General features: G+C 34.4%; 1 protein-coding gene across 2 annotated transcripts in view; it reads left to right on the top strand.

The window, feature by feature from the left end:
* Positions 1 to 20,277, top strand: part of Cul5 (cullin 5) — an 88,639-nt gene that overhangs the window by 47,234 nt on the left and 21,128 nt on the right. For both annotated transcript variants that reach the window (XM_046466381.2, XM_058586539.1), the window contains 4 exons: positions 6,347 to 6,440; positions 8,246 to 8,376; positions 8,804 to 8,911; positions 13,165 to 13,229. In XM_046466381.2, coding sequence (XP_046322337.1) covers positions 6,347 to 6,440; positions 8,246 to 8,376; positions 8,804 to 8,911; positions 13,165 to 13,229 — 398 coding nt within the window. The remainder of the gene's footprint in view (positions 1 to 6,346; positions 6,441 to 8,245; positions 8,377 to 8,803; positions 8,912 to 13,164; positions 13,230 to 20,277) is intronic.

Below are 20,277 nucleotides of genomic sequence, written 5' to 3'. Positions count from 1 at the left end.
CAAATGAGCAGTGGTATATTAGTAAAACAAGGTTAAGTGGCCCTAGAGCTGTGCTGCTGAACAGGCATATTGGCAGCAAAATGTGATACAACTTCAAAAAAGAGTGAGGAAAAAAAATAAACCAAAATTACTTTTAAAATTTATCTGTGGTTGTTAGTTTTTAGGTGATGGTCATTTCCTAAAGGAATTCAGTTAGAATTTATTATGAACCTATAGTGCCAGGCCTTGTGGTTTTTGGGAATGATAAGATAAATCTAGTCTCTATTTTTAGGAAGATGCCAAAGGCAAATGAATTATTTATACAGTAGTGTAATGAAAAAGTGTATTGTTAGTATAAGCCTTCATCTCTTTAGAATGACCAGGGCACAGATAAGGAGGCAGTGTATTATAATGGTTAAAAGCACGTATGTTAAAATCAAATAAAGATTTGAATTCCGCTCTTATTATTTTATAGCTGTCTGTGTTTGGCAAGTTATTCAACTTTTGTATCCCTGTTTTCGTAACTATAAAATGGAATAATACCCATTCTTGTCAGAATTAAATAAAATACATGGTATATTAAACATGTAGGACTGTGCCTAAATGATAGCTTATATTATTAGGTTCTACTTTGAAGAAAATTGCTTACCAATTCTAAGAGTAGAAACTGTTTCACTATCTTATCTATATGCAAAACTGACTTTAAAAACTGAATAAGTATTGGGTACAGTGTCACACACCTGTAATCCAAGCGACTGGGGAGGCTGAGGCAGGAGAATTACAAATTCAAAGCTGGCATCTACAACTTAGTGAGATTCTGTCTCAAAATTAAAAATAAAAAGGACTGGGGATATGGCTCAGTGGCAAAGCACCCCTGGGTTCAATACCTCCTACCAAAAAAAAAAAAAAATCACGTAGGTCACAAGTTATAAATTATTAAATAACAATAAATATTTGTTAACCTTCAGTATTTTGGCATGTTAAGGACAGTATCCCAAAAGTTAAAAAGAGGGCTGGGATTGTGGCTCAGTGGTAGAGTACTTACCTATCATGTGTGAGGCACTGGGTTTGATCCTCAGCACCACATAAAAATAAATGAATAAAGGGCTAGGGTTGTGGCTCAGCAGTAGAGCGCTCCTTTAGCACGTTCGAGGCCCTGGGTTTGATCCTCAGCATGACATAAAAATAAATAAATAAAATAAAGGTATTGTGTTCAGCTACAACTAAAAAAGAAATAAATATAAAAAATAAATATAAAAATAAATATAAAAATGAATGAAATAAAGGCATTATGTCTGTCTGCAACTAAAAAATATTTTTTTAAAAGTCAGGAGTCATTCTTAATTGCTTATTATAAAGGGTTATTTTTATAGTTTAGAAATGAAACAAGGACCACCAGTTATATTGATAGAAAAAGAATCTCAACCAAGGTAGAAAGGTCAAGAGAAATTAATTTTGAGAATAGCCTACCACACATAGAATAAATTAACCCTTGAATATGGTACAGATATCCTTGTATTGTTAAGGGCCTGATGATAGTTGTCTTAAAGTAGAAAAAACTTAGATAATTTTTAGCTCAACTCAATTTTATAGCTGAGGCAAGGCAAATTATTATTCACAAAAACTTCTATAATTAATGGTAGTCGGAACTATTCTTGTTGCTTTTTACTAAATTTCAATGAAATAGAATTAATTGTGCAAACTGAATACCACCAAAAGAAGAATCTACCATATCACATAGCCTGCCTTTCATCTTCAAAGACCTGTGAATTCATCATTGAACAAATAGTTATCGAGTGCCTGCTGTGTTTATGGCACATCTTTGAAGAGTTTATAGTCTTGCTGTAGCAGAGAGTAAAACATCAAGCACATTGATAGTTAAAGTGTTTCACCTTGCAGACCTCTGGGGAGAGATTGCTATGGATTTAGAAGTTGTGCTCATCTCAGGCAAACAAGTACAGGAGTTGATGGCATATGGCAAAAAGTTTTTTTCTTCACGGAAGCTAGCAAAAGGAGACAGAAAGGGAATACAAGGTGAGAGAGATGGTTTATCACTATCCTTTCCATACAAGATGTGTTTTTCAAATAACAAGTATATATTTAGGTTCGAGTCTATGTATATAGTAATTTGGTAAATGATGGGGAAGACATTTAGAAGAGTATTAACATGTTCTCTGTCCTCCTTGAAGAATTTAATTCAAGGAACCAACACTATTTAGGACAAAACTCATTTGAAATAAGGAAAGAACCCTATCTAGTAGTATCCCTTTCTTCTTTTTGCATAGATAAAATAGTCTTCTGAAGGATTTTTCAATATACAGGAATCTATACTATAATTATTCTATGTTTTTAAAAAAAGCTTTGTTGTGAAAGATTTCAAATATTTACATAGGGGATAAAATAGTATAGTGAACCTTACCCACCCATACCCAGCCTCCAGATTCTACCAGTAGTATCATTGTGTCATACTTGTTTGGCTTATGTTTTTTCTTCTTTCTTTTTTTCTTACTTTCTTCCCTCTAAAATATTTGTTTTCCTTCCTTCCTTGTTCTAGCATTTTAACAGAAATATATGACATTGTGCATTTTTACACCACACAATTCTATTACAGTCTATCCACACTGTAATATACCTAAATAATGGCAATTTTCATTGTTTATAATTTATTTCTTATAAGTACTACTTCCTGGAATATCTTTATATGTCTATTTCTTTTTTAATATCTCTATGTATGCCTCTTTCCTCATACTTGGCATTCTCTTGGAATGGAATCTCCTGAAAATGAGATTACTGAACAAAGGATATCAGCCATTTATAAATTTCTCTGTAATACCAGAATGACTTTGAGGAATCTTGTAATTTTTACTCCCATCAAGAGTGTACCTCTGTATCCATATATCTGCTGATTAGGGTTTTGTCAGTATATGTTTGCCAGTCTCCCAGAATCATAGATTAAAAATGATTTTATGTGCATTTAAAAATGACTAATGAGGCTGGGCATATTTGTTCTTATTGACCATTTGTATTTCTTTTGAGTTAAACTGATCTTTTACAACATCATTTTTACTATTTTACTTTTTTGTTTAAAAATCATAGTATCATTATTTCTTACACTGATTTTCAAGACTCTTCAGAATTTTGCCCTAACCTGTTTTTCTAATTTAATTCTGTCCAGCAAGAGTCACTGTACTCGGTGAGGAATATTTACTCATTGATATAACTCATTCTATATTATTTTTCTTAGACTCATGTTAATAGTATCTTTATAACCCACTTGTAATAAAGTATCCCAGATTCTTCAGCATTTATCACTTTCCTCTTACTTGAATTCCCGCAGTATCTGTTGTTTCTGCACTAGATTTAGTAGCAAATTATAGACTGTTTTGTTGTGTTATTTATCAAGCACCAACGATTTGCAAGGCCATGACTATATAGCTGTGAATGGAGTATGGTCTCTGTCCTTGTGAATTTGTGGTGTAATGATAATGCATCTATTTCTGCTTCTTTGCTTGTTAGTAAAATTGAACTTCTTTTCATCAGTATATATGAAGCACGTTTTCAGGTATGTAACTATATGTTCCTGAATTGACAGTGTAACTCCGTGGTAGAGTGCTTGCCTAGCATCCCAAGGCCTTGAGTTCAATTTCCAGTACTCATCTAACCTCCCCAAATTATATGTTCCCAACTGGACTATAGAATCATAGAGGGTGTGAACCGTTTTGTTTTTTTTTTCTATTTCTGAAATCCTTGAAACACTTAACTCAGTTCTGAACATGTAGGCATTACTAAATACATACATACTCTATTGGTGTCGTTAAAAAAAAAGAAGTTGAAGGCTTTTCTTACATACCCAACCTCAAATTATAGCTCTAGTCCTTATGAACTAAGTGTGTAAAGTTTGCAAGTTATTTAGCCACTCTAAGCCTATGTCTACATAAATTAAATAGCTGTTTCACAAGGTGGTCGTGCTTGTTAAATTAGATAATAGATGTAAAGAATTTAGCCTTATGCCTAGTGTATAGTAAGCACTCATAAACCTACCTATAATAATTATTTAACCCTTCAAGCTGAAAACTACTTCAACACCTTTTATTTCCCTAATGCCTTTTATCTAAACAGTTACCAAGTTCTGTGTATTTTTCTTCAATATTTTGTCAGTTTAGTCTATTCTTTTAATCCTCATTGTAATCCACAATAAGAAATACATTTTGTACTTCAGGTTACTGTTCTTTGTTCATTTGCACATAATCTGAAACAAAAGTTTTGTTGTTACAATGTGTGATGTGTTCTATTTTTTTTTTTTTCCTGTTCTGTATCATTTAAATAAATAAAAGTAAATAAACTGGTTACAGCCATTGAAACTGATTTCATGCTGGGCATAGTGGCATACTTCTGAGGCACTGTTTGTATTTCTTTTGTGAGGAGGCTGGGGAAAAAGTTTCCCAAGTTCAAGGCCAGCTTGAGCAACTTAGTAAGATCTGTCTCTAAAAAACAAAATGAATGAATAAAAAGGGCTGGGAGTATAGATCAGTGGTAGAGTGCTTGCCTAGCATGTTCTGAGCTATGGGCCAATTCTCAGCACCACCACAAAAAAAAAAAAAAAAAAAGAAAGAAAGAAAGAAAGCATGATTCCACAGCAAACAGTTTGAAACAGTGGTCGACATTTTTGGAATCTGAAAAATTTGGACTGACCAGGATAATATGCAAGGTGAAAATTTTCAGTGAAATAGAAAACAGATCAGAGACTGAGGCCTAAAATTTATTTAAATTGCAATTTTTCTTTGTCCTCCAGTAGTTACATACAGTTAGCTTTGCCCGTTCTCATTCAGGTTTTTCTGCAGAAGGGTAGGAGTGTTCACTTGTGTATATTCCAGAGCTAATATAGACTGGAGGAGCTTCCCACATTACAAGGCAAGAATTTCTCAACCATTTCAAGTCTATATTTTTTGGTAGGACAGAAATGAGATAGATACATGGATTAGAGAACCTTGAAGGAAAAAAGCTTTTTTATTAAAGGAAAATTTTAAAACATTTTTTAAAATAGGAAGAATAGTGTAATTATGACTTATTAATTAAATTCAAATTAAGTAATTATCAACATTATATCGATTCCAAGAGGAATTTTTTGAGAGAGAAAGAGAGAGAGAAAGAGAATTTTTCAATATTTATTTTTTTTTTAGTTTTCGTCGGACACAACATCGTTGTTTGTATGTGGTGCTGAGGATCAAACCCGGGCCACACGCATGCCAGGCGAGCGCGCTACCGCTTGAGCCACAACCCCAGCCCCAAGAGAGGAATTTTTAACAAAGAATTTTAAGACAAAAATACTACCCCCCCCCCCAATACAGATAGATGTATCTCTTCTGAAAAACAGATAATCAGCCTTAAGATATCTTACTTCAGAACTCACAGCCTATTTTATTTGATCCCTTCAAGAGGAATAAGTAATTGCATAACAAGGAAGGAGCAGGAATAGTGTGGATATCTTTTGCTCCCTTTAGGGGATTTTTCCTGATGGCCTCCGAGAATTCTAGACACCATCTTACTTGAAGTATTTTACCAGTCTTTTGCACCTACTGCATACCACCTGCCTTCCTCTTGTGACACGGATCTGTAACAGTGACTTGAGGAGATGAGAATCTCATTATTTTTATCCTCTGTTTAAACCTTTCTTGGTTCTTTCTTTCCTAGCTGTAGAATAAAATCCCAAACCATAGGTTTTTGTTAATGTTTGTGGTTCCCTCCCTCCTTTCCCGACTTCTACTGTGTCTTCCCTTCCATGTGCACCTTCTTTTCCCTAGAATTCGCAGTTAATTTTAGGACTTATACTAATTTTTCAAGATCCAATTTAGATATTATCCTGTGGGAGCACTTTAGGTTTTCCTTTTCACCTTCAATTAGATAGTGATCTGTTCCAGAACAGGGGTTATATCTTACTCTTTTGTGTCTTCTAAACATATCTTTGATGCCCACTCATGTGGTAGGTATCCAGTAATAGTTTGTTAAATGAATGTCACTATATTTTAGAATCTAATTCTAGTATAGGTTCTCTCCAAATAGGATAAATTAATCAAAGGTTTTTTTTATTTTGTTTTTGTATATTTTTAGTTTTTTCTCCCCTCCTTGGGGACTTTTGTTAAAATTTCTAAAGAGAACCTAAGTTCTATAGCATTATTCTTAGAGAGAAATATACTTTGGTAAACTAGGATAAAGTATCCATCCTCAATAATCCTATAATAAAGGTAAGTAAAATCTATTTTAGTTTACTTAATTTTTTTCTATTGAATAACATGGTTTATTTTGTGTGTTGGATAGATTAGTGCTATGAAAATTAGAGTAGCCATGACTAATTTTTACTGTGTTTCAGCTCATGGAATGCTGTGTAAATGCCCTGGTGACGTCATTTAAAGAGACTATCTTAGCAGAGTGCCAAGGCATGATCAAGCGAAATGAAACTGAAAGTAGGTAAAACATCACATAAAACTTTTCTGTTTTAAGAGTGTCTTTGAAGCAGGTCACTAAATAAATTGCTGTTAGATTATTCTTTTACACATAGGCATATTTGTTAGCATAACCTAAGCTTAAAGAAAATGGTAAAATATTTAAGACAGAAAGACTATTAAGGAGTTTGCAAATTTCATTTGTAAGCATTTCATTTCTTTAGGTGTATGTGGTGAATTTCCCATTTTTTTCTCAAAAGTTGAACTCTGCATTTAAAGACCAATTTAAATTGTAAATTTACAGTATAGGATAGGACTAGGTATTTGACTTTTTTTAATAAATATTTTTTAGATGTTAATGGACCTTTATTTAATTAATTTATTTATATGTGGTGCTGAGAATCCAACCCAGTGCCTCACACACTCTAGGCGAGCGCTCTACCACTGCACCGTAACCCCAGCCCTGGTATTTGACTTTTTTTGTGGAACCTTGTGGTAAATATTTTTAGAAAGTAATGAAATACTTTGTGTTAATAATTTTTATTCTCTTACCTCCTTCCAATTGAAAATTTTTTAAAGAAAGGTATTTTGGTAGGCAGCAAGTATTTTAATAAAACAAAAAAAAATTGTTCATATCCTTTTTACCCTTAGAGAACCACTTTTAACATTTTGGTGTATTTTCTAGGTTTTATTGTGTTTAACTGCAAGGTCCCCTTTAATCTTTAGTTGCAGTTCAGTCAGGTGCTATGGCACATGCCTATAATCCCAGCTACTTGGGAGGCTGAGACAGGAGGATCTCAAATTTGAGATCAGATTTGGCAATTTAGTGAGAACCTGTCTCAAAAACTAAAAAGGCAGGTTTGTAGCTCAGTGGTAGAAAGCCCCTGAGTTCAATCCCCAATACTGGAGATGTGGGTAGGGAGAAAGCTACTCATTGGCACAAGTGAAATGTTTGAATTTTATATGCCAGTATAAGTAAAGTAGGTGTGATCCATGTTGAACTCTCTATAATAAAGGATTTATACTTAGTGTTAATCAGTACTGTTAAGGTTTTTGTGTCAATTAAGTGATATATAACAGGAAAAAGTGCTTTGTGAATTGAAAAATTATGAATACAGTTTTTTATTATCTCTACCATATTTCTTTTATAATTTTTACTACTTGTAATTTTTTAACCCTTTAATTATATGGCTATATATGTAGTAATACAACTACTTTATGAAATGTACTAGTCTTCTGTCTAAACTTTGGTACTTTTATGCTTTCTAAAATAAAAAATATTTTATCTCAGGTTGGGGATGTGGCTCAGTGGTAAAGTGCTTGCCTAGCATGTGTGAGGCCCTGAGTTCAATCTCCAGCACCACCACCAAAAAAAAAAAAAAAAAAAAATGTCATGGGAGGTCAAATGGGAATTGGGTTTTACAGTTTGTGATCACTTTTAATTAGATATTTTTTAATTTGTTTTAATTATTTATACATGACAGTAGAATGCACTTTAATACATCATATATAATGGAGTATAATTTCTCATTCTTCTGGTTGTACATGGTGTAGAATCACATCAGTCATATAGTTACATATGTACATAGGGTAATAATGTTTAATTATATTTTTTAAAAATAATTTTTGTCAAACTGAGAAGATAGATCAGGAAGTTATAATTACAACTCCTAACTAATTGTACTCACACAATACTATTACCTTTATAAACTTCTAATTAATATCTCTCCAAATTCTTATTACCACAGGCATTTCATTATGTAAATCAGAGAGAAAATTTATTCTAGTGAATAAAATAATTATATGAGTATGTTCTGTCCTTTCAGAGTTACATTTAATGTTTTCATTGATGGACAAAGTTCCTAATGGGATAGAGCCAATGTTGAAAGACTTGGAAGAACATATCATTAGTGCTGGATTGGCAGATATGGTAGCAGCTGCTGAAACTATTACTACTGTAAGTTTTCTCCAGTGGCAATGATAGAAGTATATCAAGATTATTTTTTAAATGCAGGATCAAGTATTTAAAATAATAATTGAAATGGCAAAATAGTAATATTGGAACACCTTTTATTTTTAAGAAAAAAATTTCCCTAGTTTTAAGACTATAGTCTTATATTAAAATTATATTTTCTCATTTTTGTATAATTATTTTCCTTTTAAAACTCAATTTTAAAAAGAAGGCCAGAAAGTAGAAAGGAGACTTAAGGACTGGGAAAAGACTAGAAAAATTGGGAATAGAAAGAAGTTGGGGAGAGAGTAATTAGGATAACATAATTAGGATAGAGGGACATGAACAATGTACAGTATATGCATGTACAAAAATGTCACAGTGAATCCCATTATTAAACTCAGTTAAATGTAAAACATTTTTTTTTTTTCAGGACTCTGAGAAATATGTTGAACAGTTGCTTACGCTATTCAATAGATTTAGTAAACTTGTCAAAGAAGCTTTTCAGGATGATCCACGATTTCTTACTGCAAGAGATAAGGTATCCATTTGTGTATATTGACATTTTATATTAAAAGTGCTTCTGTTTTAATTACTGCTTTGTTTTGTTTTGTTTCGCTTTTTGTTACCAGGGATTAAACCCAGGGATAATTAACCACTGAACCACATCCCAGACCCGTTTTTTAAAAACATTTTTTATTTTAATTAAGTTGCTCAGGACCTCACTAAATTGTTAAGGCTGGCTTTGAACTTACGATCCTCAGCCTCCCGAGCTGAGGGATTATAGGCATGCACCACTGTGCCTGGCATAATAAGCATTAATTATCATGCTATTAAATCTCAAACTAAAAACCTAGCAACTCTATTTTTTTCTTTAGTGAACATAGTGTATTTATTATATTTGGTTTGGTGATTTTTTGGTAAGCATTGGATATCCTTCTGAACAAGAACTTAGCTTAAAAATTATTCTCTTCTTCATTTTTCCCAGGAATGTTGTCCTGTTTTTGAATATTACTGATTATTGAATTCCTATTCATCTTTCCAAAGACTTAATTCAATGTATACTTCATCTGGAACTTCCTTGTTATACCCCACCTGTCTCCAGCTCATTACATGCAGAGTTGATTCTTCCATTCTTTGTCCTCTAAGACTCCTTCCAGAGTAATGTCACCTTTGTCTTTGCTTCCCAGGGAAGAATTTGCATAATGAACCATCTTTTCCCATCCTCACTAGCGTGGGGCAAAGATAATGAAACATCATATTGTCCTGAGAATACTTTTTAAATGTCATAAACCTATCATGAAAAGTTGCCATTTGTTTTGTCCCCTCTTCAACTACCTTTTATTACTTTCCAAATTTGACTTTTTTCCTGTGACTCTGAAAGGACAATCAGCTTTCTCTAGTTGACTTTTTCCCTCACTCTTTGTTTGTTTTAGATAATTAAGAACATAATTAAGGAAATAATTAATGGAATATGAAGGTGATGAGGTGATTTAAAGTCTTAAGTACTCTACAGAGGCTTTTGTGGTGAGCTTTAAATTGAGACTGAAAGGAATAAGTTTATGGGACTGACCAAGGGGCGAGTGTTGCAGCCAGATTAAACAGTAGATGCAAGGGCTTTAAGAAGGAAAATAACCTATCATAATCCAGGAACAGCAGAAGTCATTGTGGCCAGAGTAGATGGGAGTGAAGGCGAGAATAGTAGGAAATGAAGTCACACAGGATCCCAGATCTTGTAAGGAGTTTGGTTTTTACTGTGAGTAGGATGGGAAGTCATCAAAAGATTTTGAAGAGAGTCATAGGACCTGGCTTACATATTAACAGGACTACTGGGGAAATTTTTTAAAAAGTGAAGAAAGTCAATAGAAGCAGCAAGAACACGAGATAATCAAATAAATGATGTTGGAGACTTACAGTGATGGAGAGGTGGTCAAAAGTGGTTAATTTTTTTTTTTTTAATGCAAGTAATTTATTTGGAAAATTGAGGGAGCACAGGTGAAAACAGAAGATGATAGAAGGAACTGTAGCCAACAAAATTTTTTCTTTTTTGTCATATTTTTTGTCAAATTTTTTCTTTTTTGTCATATCTGCAATGAGCTACTATAGCTTAATCCTGCAAGGAAACTTTGTGAAAGTTTTTAAAAACTGTTCAAATTACCCCACCAAGAAAGTGTTGATTTTCTGGCATTTTCTAATCTGCACATATTTCCAGTTTTAGAAAAAACACCTTTAAGGTACAGATACAGGTATGAACAATGGAAAAAGTCTGGGAATGTCAAAGAGAATTGGCAAAATGTGTTTCACTAGCTGTGTGGCTTGGGACTTAACGATAAAAGGGACAATAGCCTCTAAAAGTGACTTCTCAGAGATGCTTTGGCTGACCCCCACCCCCCAAAAGCATGTCTTTAAATCATGTTCTTAGAGTGCTAATCTCTGTCCACACTGATGTTATGCCAGGCCATTGTCGTCTTACTAACTCTAACATCCTATTGAGTTCTCAAATTTAATGTCTCTCTTCTTCCATCCTCCTCCTTTTCTCCCTCCTTTCCTCCCTCCCCACCTTCCTTCCTCTCATTTTTTAGTTGTGTATATTTAAGTTTAAACATGACATTGTGGGCTACATATAGACAGTAAAAAGTTGCTGAGTGAAGTTCAGTTAACATCCACTGTGTCACATGTTTTAATTTTTTAGTAGCAAAGGCAGCTAAAATGAATTAATTAGCCTGAGTCCTATATACAGTAATATGTTATTAGTTGTGATCCTTATGTTGTACATTGTTAGGTCTCTAAACTTGCTTATCCTGTATATCCACTGCTTTGTATTCTCTAACCTGCATTTCCCCATTTCCTCCCTGCTCTACTCCCCATTCCCATCTCTGATAACCATTGTTTGTTCTGTACCTTTGTATTTTTTAATTTGCTTTTATTCTACATATACGTAAGATCATGCAAGATTTTTTTCTTTGTCTGGCTTATTTCACTTAGCATGTATTTTCCAGGTTTGTTCATGTTGTAGCAAATGACAAGATGTCACTCTTTTTAGGGCTGAATAATATTCCATTTTATATATGTACTATAGTTTCTTTATCCATTTATCCTTCAGTGGACACTTAGGTTGGTTGTTTTTATCTCTTGGCAATTGTGAATAATGCTACAAATAGCAAAGGAGTGCAGATATCTTTATAAAGTGGTGATGTAAAAAAATAAATTAATAAAATAGTGATTTTATTTCCTTTGAGTATATTCCCAGAGAAGGGATCACTGGGATTAAGATCATATTATGATAAAAGACTCTACAGGACTTGCTAATGAATTAAATGTGTAAGGTGATAGAGACCATTAAAGCATGGCATTCAGATTCATTAATCTGAATATTTAAAATAACATAATATGATGGGTAAGACTTTCAGAGAAATAAGTTTTGGGGATATGGTTGCAGAGAAATCAGACAGTCAGTTTTGAACAAATTAACTTTGAAATGTCTGTTAAGCATCCATGTGGAAATTTTGAGTTTAAGGGAGAGAGCAGAATTGGAAAAATAATTTTTTGCAGCTCCAGTATGTAGGCGATTTTTAAATAATTAATACTGCCTACAGTCACCAAAGTAATGAGTGAAGATTGAAAAGAGAATATGGCATTCTGATATTTAGTTGTTAGAAAAATGAAGAACCATCATTTATGCAGGAGGAAGGAGAATGACCAGGAGAGTGTAGTGTGCTTGAAAAGGGTGGGGGGGGGGAGTGTAACATGCTATTTTAAAACGCTACTGATAGGTAGAATTAATGGAAATTGTTAATTATTGTCTTTATCAACATTGAGGTTGTGAGTGACTTTTACAAGAGTAGTTGAGTGGACTGGTGGTCTGAAAGCCTGATTAGTGGTTTTCAATAAGAATGCAGAAAAGAAAGCCTCGTGTGGTGGCATATACTTGTAATCCCAGCAGCTCAGCTTCTGAGGCAGGAGGATCATAAGTTCAGAGTCAGCCATAGAAACTTAGAGAGGTCCTAAGTTCTCAGGAACTTAGACCCTGTCTCAAAAAAAAAAAAAAAGGGGCTGGGATATGGCTCAGTAGTAAAGCACCTCTGGGTTCAATCCCTGGTACAAAAAAAAAAAAAAAAAGCCAGAAAGAAATTAGAGATGGTAATTTAATTATTCTATAGGAGTTGAGCATAACAATATGCAGTATGCTAAGACTAGAGGAACAATGGAAAGGGAAAAATTAACGAGTAAAAAGAGGAAATTCTGATTAAGTTTTATCAGTAAAATAGAAAGCTACGTTATTTGTTGAGAGCATTCATGAAGAAGAAACCATTGGAGGTTTGAGGAGAAAGGAAATGGTACAAAACCCTCTAGAAGGATGAGAGAAAACAGTGAATTATTTGTCAGGCAGCTTTAATACCTCACTTGAGAATATTCATAGTTATAGCATGCCAGAGTGCATTTCAGTTTTGAACAAAGTCTATGAAAACATATTCTCTGAGTCCAGACATACCATTAAAAGTAAAAACTGGGCTGGGGCTGGGGTGTAGTTCAGAGGTAGAGTGCTTGCTTTGCATGGGAGAGGCCCTGGGTTCAATCCCAACTACCACAAAAAAAGCCGAACTAAAATAACAAAAAAATGGGCTGAGGATGTAGATCTGTGAGTCCTTCTATTCTTTCCTCAGCACCACAACAAAACAAAATGACAAAAACCACCTGACTTGTATTTTTATGTTTTTAATAGTGTATTGATTTATCTGTTTACTCAGATCTTCAAAATAATGCTCATATTCCATTTCAAATTATTTTTTGCAGGCGTATAAAGCAGTTGTAAATGATGCTACTATATTTAAACTTGAATTACCTTTGAAGCAAAAAGGGTAAGCTTTTAAAAACCATATTTAAAAATATTTAAATTGCTTGGACTGTATTGTTACTAGGTCAGCAGAGTACTCTACTTCCCTATTAGGTTTGTTTTTATTGTTGTTTCTCTTAGGATTCTTGTTGTCCTTGGTTATTAAAACTCTTCAATTTATATTTTTCTTCTTCTTCTTCTTTTATGACCAAAATATATTGTCTTTATCTTTTGAAGTAGAAAATGTTGTTCCTAATCTTTTAGAATCTCTACTTGATTATTTTCCCTTTGTTAGTCGCTAAAGGTATTCTATTACATGGAAAACCCAGAAAATGAGGATTCACTATAATGATATAAAAAGGGAAATCAAGCCAGGCATGATGGTGCATGACTATAATCCCAGCAACTCAGGAGGCTGAAGCAGGTGAATTGCCAGTTCAAAGCGAAGACTGGCTTAGCAACATTAAGCAACTTAGTAAGACCCTGTCTGAAAATAAAAGGGTTGGGGATATGGCTCAGTGGTTAAGCGCCCCTGGATTCAATCCCTGGTACCAAATAAAATAAATAAATAAAAATTAAAAGAGAAGTCATTTTTTTAATTTATTCTAATTTATTATATATGACAGCAGAATGCATTACAATTAATATTACATATAAAGAACATATTTTTTAATATCTCTGGTTGTATACAAAGTATATTCACACCATTCGAGTCTTCATATGTGTACTTAGGGTAATGGTGTCCAAGTCATTCTACCATCTTTCCTACCCCCATGCTTCCTCCCTTCCTCTCCCACCCAGAAAATCATTTTACTGTAGGTTGTATTATCATTTTTAAAATTTGATCTCTTTGATAGAGCACTTGCCTGGTATGCATGAGGCTCTGGATTTGATCCCCAGAGCGCGCGCGCGCGCACACACACACACACACACACAAATACTTTGCTAAGATGAATTTACATATGCTATGTATAATTTCAGAACATCTGAGAATTGAAATTTATGAAATATTACTCCATGAACTAGTTATACTCCCTTCAGAGTATAGTACTAAGTTGCAATAAAGGTTAAAAAATTTTGATACACTTTCTAGATGCTAATTACTATCTTAAAGAAAATGTATATATAATGCCAAAATATTTTAAAAGTACCATTTTTTATTTATTTTTATTTTTTATTTTAGTTGTAGATGGACACAATATCTTTATTTTATTTATTTTTATGTAGTGCTGAGGATTGAACCCAGGGCCTTACATGCTAGGCAAGCACTCTACCACTGAGCCACAACTACAGCCCTGAAAAATAACATTTTTTTAAGGAAAAGTAATTAGAGATTTTTTTATTTTAATCTTTTCATTTTTTACTTTTTTGATCTACATAGGTTGAATAGTATTACAGTAGAAGACATCTGAGCCAGGTGCAGTGGTACACAACTGTAATCCCAACAATCTGAAAGGCTGAGAGGCAGGATGATCATGTTTGAGGGCAGCCTCAGCAACTTAGTAAGGGCCCTGTCTCAAAAGATATAAAAAGGGCTGGTGATATGACTCCATGATAAAGTGCCCCTGGGTTCAATCCCCAGTACCAAAACAAACCAAAAAACAACCCCAAAAAACAACCGAAGACATCTGAGTCATTTGTTGTATGATAGTAATTGACATGTGAAGGGCATAGGTCACATTCTCTTTTAGCAATTATGAAATATATGAAACATTATACTACATCTTTGTGATAACTATGTGTGATTATATAGATTTTCCTTACTCTCCTATACTCAAGTGTTTTTTTGTGAAAGATTCAAACTCAGAGTAAAGTTACTATAATTGCTTTACCAAATATATATCTCCCTACATACATCCATCAGTCAACTTCTTTTTTTTTTTTTTAAGTTGTATATGGACACAATACTTTTGTTTTATTTATTTATTTTTATGTGGTGCTGAGGATCAAACCCAGTACCTCATATGTGCTAGGCAAGTGCTCTACCATTGAGCTACAACCCCTGCCCTCCATCAGACAACTTCTTAAATGAATTTCTAAAGAAGTTTCATACATTGATAATCTTATTCCTTGAACACATTAGCATGAACTCATTAATTAAATTTGATATTTGTGGGCTGGGGATGTGGCTCAAGCGGTAGCGCGCTCGCCTGGCATGCGTGCGGCCCGGGTTCGACCCTCAGCACCACATACAAAGACGTTGTGTCCGCCTACATACTGCTTAAGGGAACCATACACCAACAAGACATAACAATCATAAATATATATGCCCCAAACAATGGTGCAGCTATGTTCATCAAACAAACTCTTCTCAAGTTCAAGAGTCTAATAGACCACCATACAATAATCATGGGAGACTTCAACACACCTCTATCACCACTGGACAGATCTTCCAAACAAAAGTTGAATAAGGAAACTATAGAACTCAATAACACAATAACCTAGACTTAATTGACATATATAGAATATACCACCCAACATCAAGCAGTTACACTTTTTTCTCAGCAGCACATGGATCCTTCTCAAAAATAGATCATATATTATGTCACAGGGAAACTCTTAGACAATATAAAGGAGTAGAGATAATACCATGCATCCTATCTGATCATAATGGAATGGAACTGAAAATCAATGATAAAAGAAGGAAGGGAAAAGAATACATCACTTGGAGAATGAACAATAGGTTACTGAACGATCAATGGGTTATAGAAGACATCAAGGAAGAAATTAAAAAATTCTTAGAGATTAATGAAAACACAGACACAACATATCGGAATCTATGGGACACATTGAAAGCAGTTCTAAGAGGAAAATTCATTGCTTGGAGTTCATTCCTTAAAAAAAGAAAAAACCAACAAATAAATGATCTCATACTTCATCTCAAAATCCTAGAAAAAGAAGAGCAAAACAACAGCAAAAGAAGTAGAAGGCAAGAAATAATTAAAATCAGAGCTGAAATTAATGAAATCGAAACAAAAGAAACAATTGAAAAAATTGACAAAACTAAAAGTTGGTTCTTTGAAAAAATAAACAAAATCGACAGACCCTTAGCCATGCTAGCGAAGAGAAGAAGAGAGAGAACTCAAATTACTAGCATACGGGATGAAAAAGGCAATATCACAACAGACACTTCAGAAATACAGAAGATAATCAGAAATTATTTTGAATCCTTATACTCCAATAAATTAGAAGATAGTGAAGGCATCGATAAATTTCTTAAGTCATATGATCTGCCCAGATTGAGTCAGGAGGACATAGACAACCTAAACAGACCAATATCAATTGAGGAAATAGAAGAAACCATCAAAAGACTACCAACTAAGAAAAGCCCAGGACCGGATGGGTATACAGCAGAGTTTTACAAAACCTTTAAAGAGGAACTAATACCAATACTTTTCAAGCTACTTCAGGAAATAGAAAAAGAGGGAGAACTTCCAAATTCATTCTACGAGGCCAACATCACCCTGATACCTAAACCAGACAAAGACACTTCAAAGAAAGAAAACTACAGACCAATATCTCTAATGAACCTAGATGCAAAAATCCTCAATAAATTCTGGCGAATCGGATACAAAAACATATCAAAAAAATTGTGCACCATGATCAAGTAGGATTCATCCCTGGGATGCAAGGCTAGTTCAATATACGGAAATCAATAAATGTTATTCACCACATCAATAGACTTAAAAATAAGAACCATATGATCATCTCGATAGATGCGGAAAAAGCATTCGACAAAGTACAGCATCCCTTTATGTTCAAAACTCTAGAAAAACTAGGGATAACAGGAACATACCTCAATATTGTAAAAGCAATCTATGCTAAGCCTCAGGCTAGCATCATTCTGAATGGAGAAAAATTGAAGGCATTCCCTCTAAAATCTGGAACAAGCCAGGGATGCCCTCTCTCTCCAATTCTGTTCAACATAGTTCTCAAAACACTGGCCAGAGCATTTAGACAGACGAAAGAAATTAAAGGCATAAAAATAGGAAAAGAAGAACTTAAATTATCACTATTTGCAGATGACATGATTCTATACCTAGCAGACCCAAAAGGGTCTACAAAGAAACTATTAGAGCTAATAAATGAATTCAGCAAAGTGGCAGGATATAAAATCGACACGCATAAATCAAAGGCATTCCTGTATATCAGCAACAAACCCTCTGAAATGGAAATGAGGACAACCACTCCATTCACAATATCTTCAAAAAAAATAAAATACTTGGGAATCAACCTAACAAAAGAGGTGAAAGACTTATACAATGAAAACTACAGAACCCTAAAGAGAGAAATAGAAGAAGATCTTAGAAGATGGAAAAATATACCCTGTTCATGGATAGGCAGAACTAACATCATCAAAATGGCGATATTACCCAAAGTTCTCTATAGGTTTAATGCAATGCCAATCAAAATCCCAATGGCATTTCTTGTAGAAATGGAGAAAGCAATCATGAAATTCATATGGAAAAATAAAAGACCCTGAATAGCAAAAACAATGCTAAGCAGGAAGTGTGAATCAGGCGGTATAGCGATACCAGACTTCAAACTATACTACAGAGCAATAGTAACAAAAACAGCATGGTACTGGTATCAAAACAGGCAAGTGGACCAATGGTACAGAATAGAGGACACAGAAACCAATCCACAAAACTACAACTATCTTATATTTGATAAAGGGGCTAAAAGCATGCAATGGAGGAAGGATAGCATCTTCAACAAATGGTGCTGGGAAAACTGGAAATCCATATGCAACAAAATGAAACTGAATCCCTTTCTCTCGCCATGCACAAAAGTTAACTCAAAATGGATCAAGGAGCTTGATATCAAATCAGAGACACGCCGTCTGATAGAAGAAAAAGTTGGCTACGATCTACATACTGTGGGGTCGGGCTCCAAATTCCTCAATAGGACACCCATAGCACAAAAGTTAATAACTAGAATCAACAAATGGGACTTACTCAAACTAAAAAGTTTTTTCTCAGCAAAAGAAACAATAAGAGAGGTAAATAGGGAACCTACATCCTGGGAACAAATCTTTACTCCTCACACTTCAGATAGAGCCCTAATATCCAGAGTATACAAAGAACTCAAAAAATTAGACAATAAGAGAACAAACAACCCAATCAACAAATGGGCCAAGGACCTGAACAGACACTTCTCAGAGGAGGACATACAATCAATCAACAAGTACATGAAAAAATGCTCACCATCTCTAGCAGTCAGAGAAATGCAAATCAAAACCACCCTAAGATACCATCTCACTCCAGTTAGATTGGCAGCCATTATGAAGTCAAACAACAACAAGTGCTGGCGAGGATGTGGGGAAAAGGGTACACTTGTACATTGCTGGTGGGACTGCAAATTGGTGCAGCCAATTTGGAAAGCAGTATGGAGATTTCTTGGAAAGCTGGGAATGGAGCCACCATTTGACCCAGCTATTCCCCTTCTTGGTCTATTCCCTAAAGACCTAAAAAGAGCATGCTACAGGGACACTGCTACATCGATGTTCATAGCAGCACAATTCACAATAGCTAGACTGTGGAACCAACCTAGATGCCCTTCAATGGATGAATGGATAAAAAAAATGTGGCATTTATACACAATGGAGTATTACTCTGCATTAAAAAATGACAAAATCATAGAATTTACAGGGAAATGGATGGCATTAGAGCAGATTATGCTAAGTGAAGCTAGCCAATCCCTAAAAAACAAATGCCAAATGTCTTCTTTGATATAAGGAGAGTAACTAAGAACAGAGTAGGGTCGAAGAGCATGAGAAGAAGATTAACATTAAACAGGGATGAGAGGTGGGAGGGAAAGGGAGAGAGAAGGGAAAATGCATGGAAATGGAAGGAGACCCTCAGAGTTATACAAAAGTACATACAAGAGGAAGTGAGGGGAAGGGGAAAAATAATATAAGGGGGACAAACGAATGTCAGTAGAGGGGGCAGAGAGAAGAGGGGAGGGGAGGGCAGGGGAGGGGAGGGGGGATAGTAGAGGATAGGAAAGGCAGCAGAATACAACAGACACTAGTATGGCAATATGTAAATCAATGGATGTGTAACTGATGTGATTCTGCAATCTGTATATGGGGTAAAAATGGGAGCTCATAACCCACTTGAATCAAATTGTGAAATATGATATATCAAGAACTATGTAATGTTTTGAACAGCCAACAATAAAAAATTAAAAAAAAATTGAAATTTGTTTTGAGGTAAAATTTACATAGACATTTGCATACATCTTAAGTGTATAATTGGGCCAAATTTAACAAATGCATACTCCTATTAAGATATACAGTATCTCCATCATCTTAGATCATTGCCTCATATCTATTCCCTGTAAGTCTCACCCTACTTCCTCTCAGAGGCAGCTGTTGGTCTAATTATTTCAGTATAGATAGGTTTTGTCTAATATAAGACTTCATATAAATGGAATCATACAATATGTGCTTTGTGTATATAAAACTTCTTTCATTCAGGGGCTGGGGATGTGGCTCAAGCAGTAGCGCGCTCGCCTGGCATGCGTGCGGCCCGGGTTCGATCCTCAGCACCACATACAAACAAAGATGTTGTGTCCGCCGAGAACTAAAATAAATAAATAAATAAATAAATATTTTAAAAAAAAAAAAAAAACTTCTTTCATTCAGCATTGTCTGAGATTTTTCCATTTTTGAATGTAACAGTTTGTTTTCCAAAGAGATTGTACTGTTTTACACTTTCACCAACGAAGTGTGAAAGTGCCATTTGATCCTCATTCTCATCAGTGTTTTGATAATGTCATTTTAATCTTAGTCATTCCAGATGTATGTGGTTGTATCTCATTATAGATTTTTTTTTCACATTTTTAAAATTTTGGTTTTCAGTTGTAGTTGGACACAATATCTATTTATTTTTATGTGGTGCTGAGGATCCAACCCAGTGCCTTACACTTGTGAGGTAGGTGCTCGACCAATGAGCTACAGCCTCAGCCCTCATTATAGTTTTGATACCCCTCTCCCTCATGTTACTGATGTTAAGCAATTTTGTGTGTGTGTGTGTGTGTTTCTTTTTGTTGTTGTTGTTGTTGTTGCT

The sequence above is a fragment of the Marmota monax genome, unplaced genomic scaffold (genome assembly GCF_021218885.2).
Source record: "Marmota monax isolate L192 unplaced genomic scaffold, Marmota_monax_Labrador192_F-V1.1 WCK01_AAM20220418_F8-fsc00045, whole genome shotgun sequence".
NCBI lineage: Eukaryota > Metazoa > Chordata > Mammalia > Rodentia > Sciuridae > Marmota > Marmota monax.
Note: the sequence above shows the minus strand (reverse complement) of the source record. Positions and strands in the feature narration are given on the sequence as shown.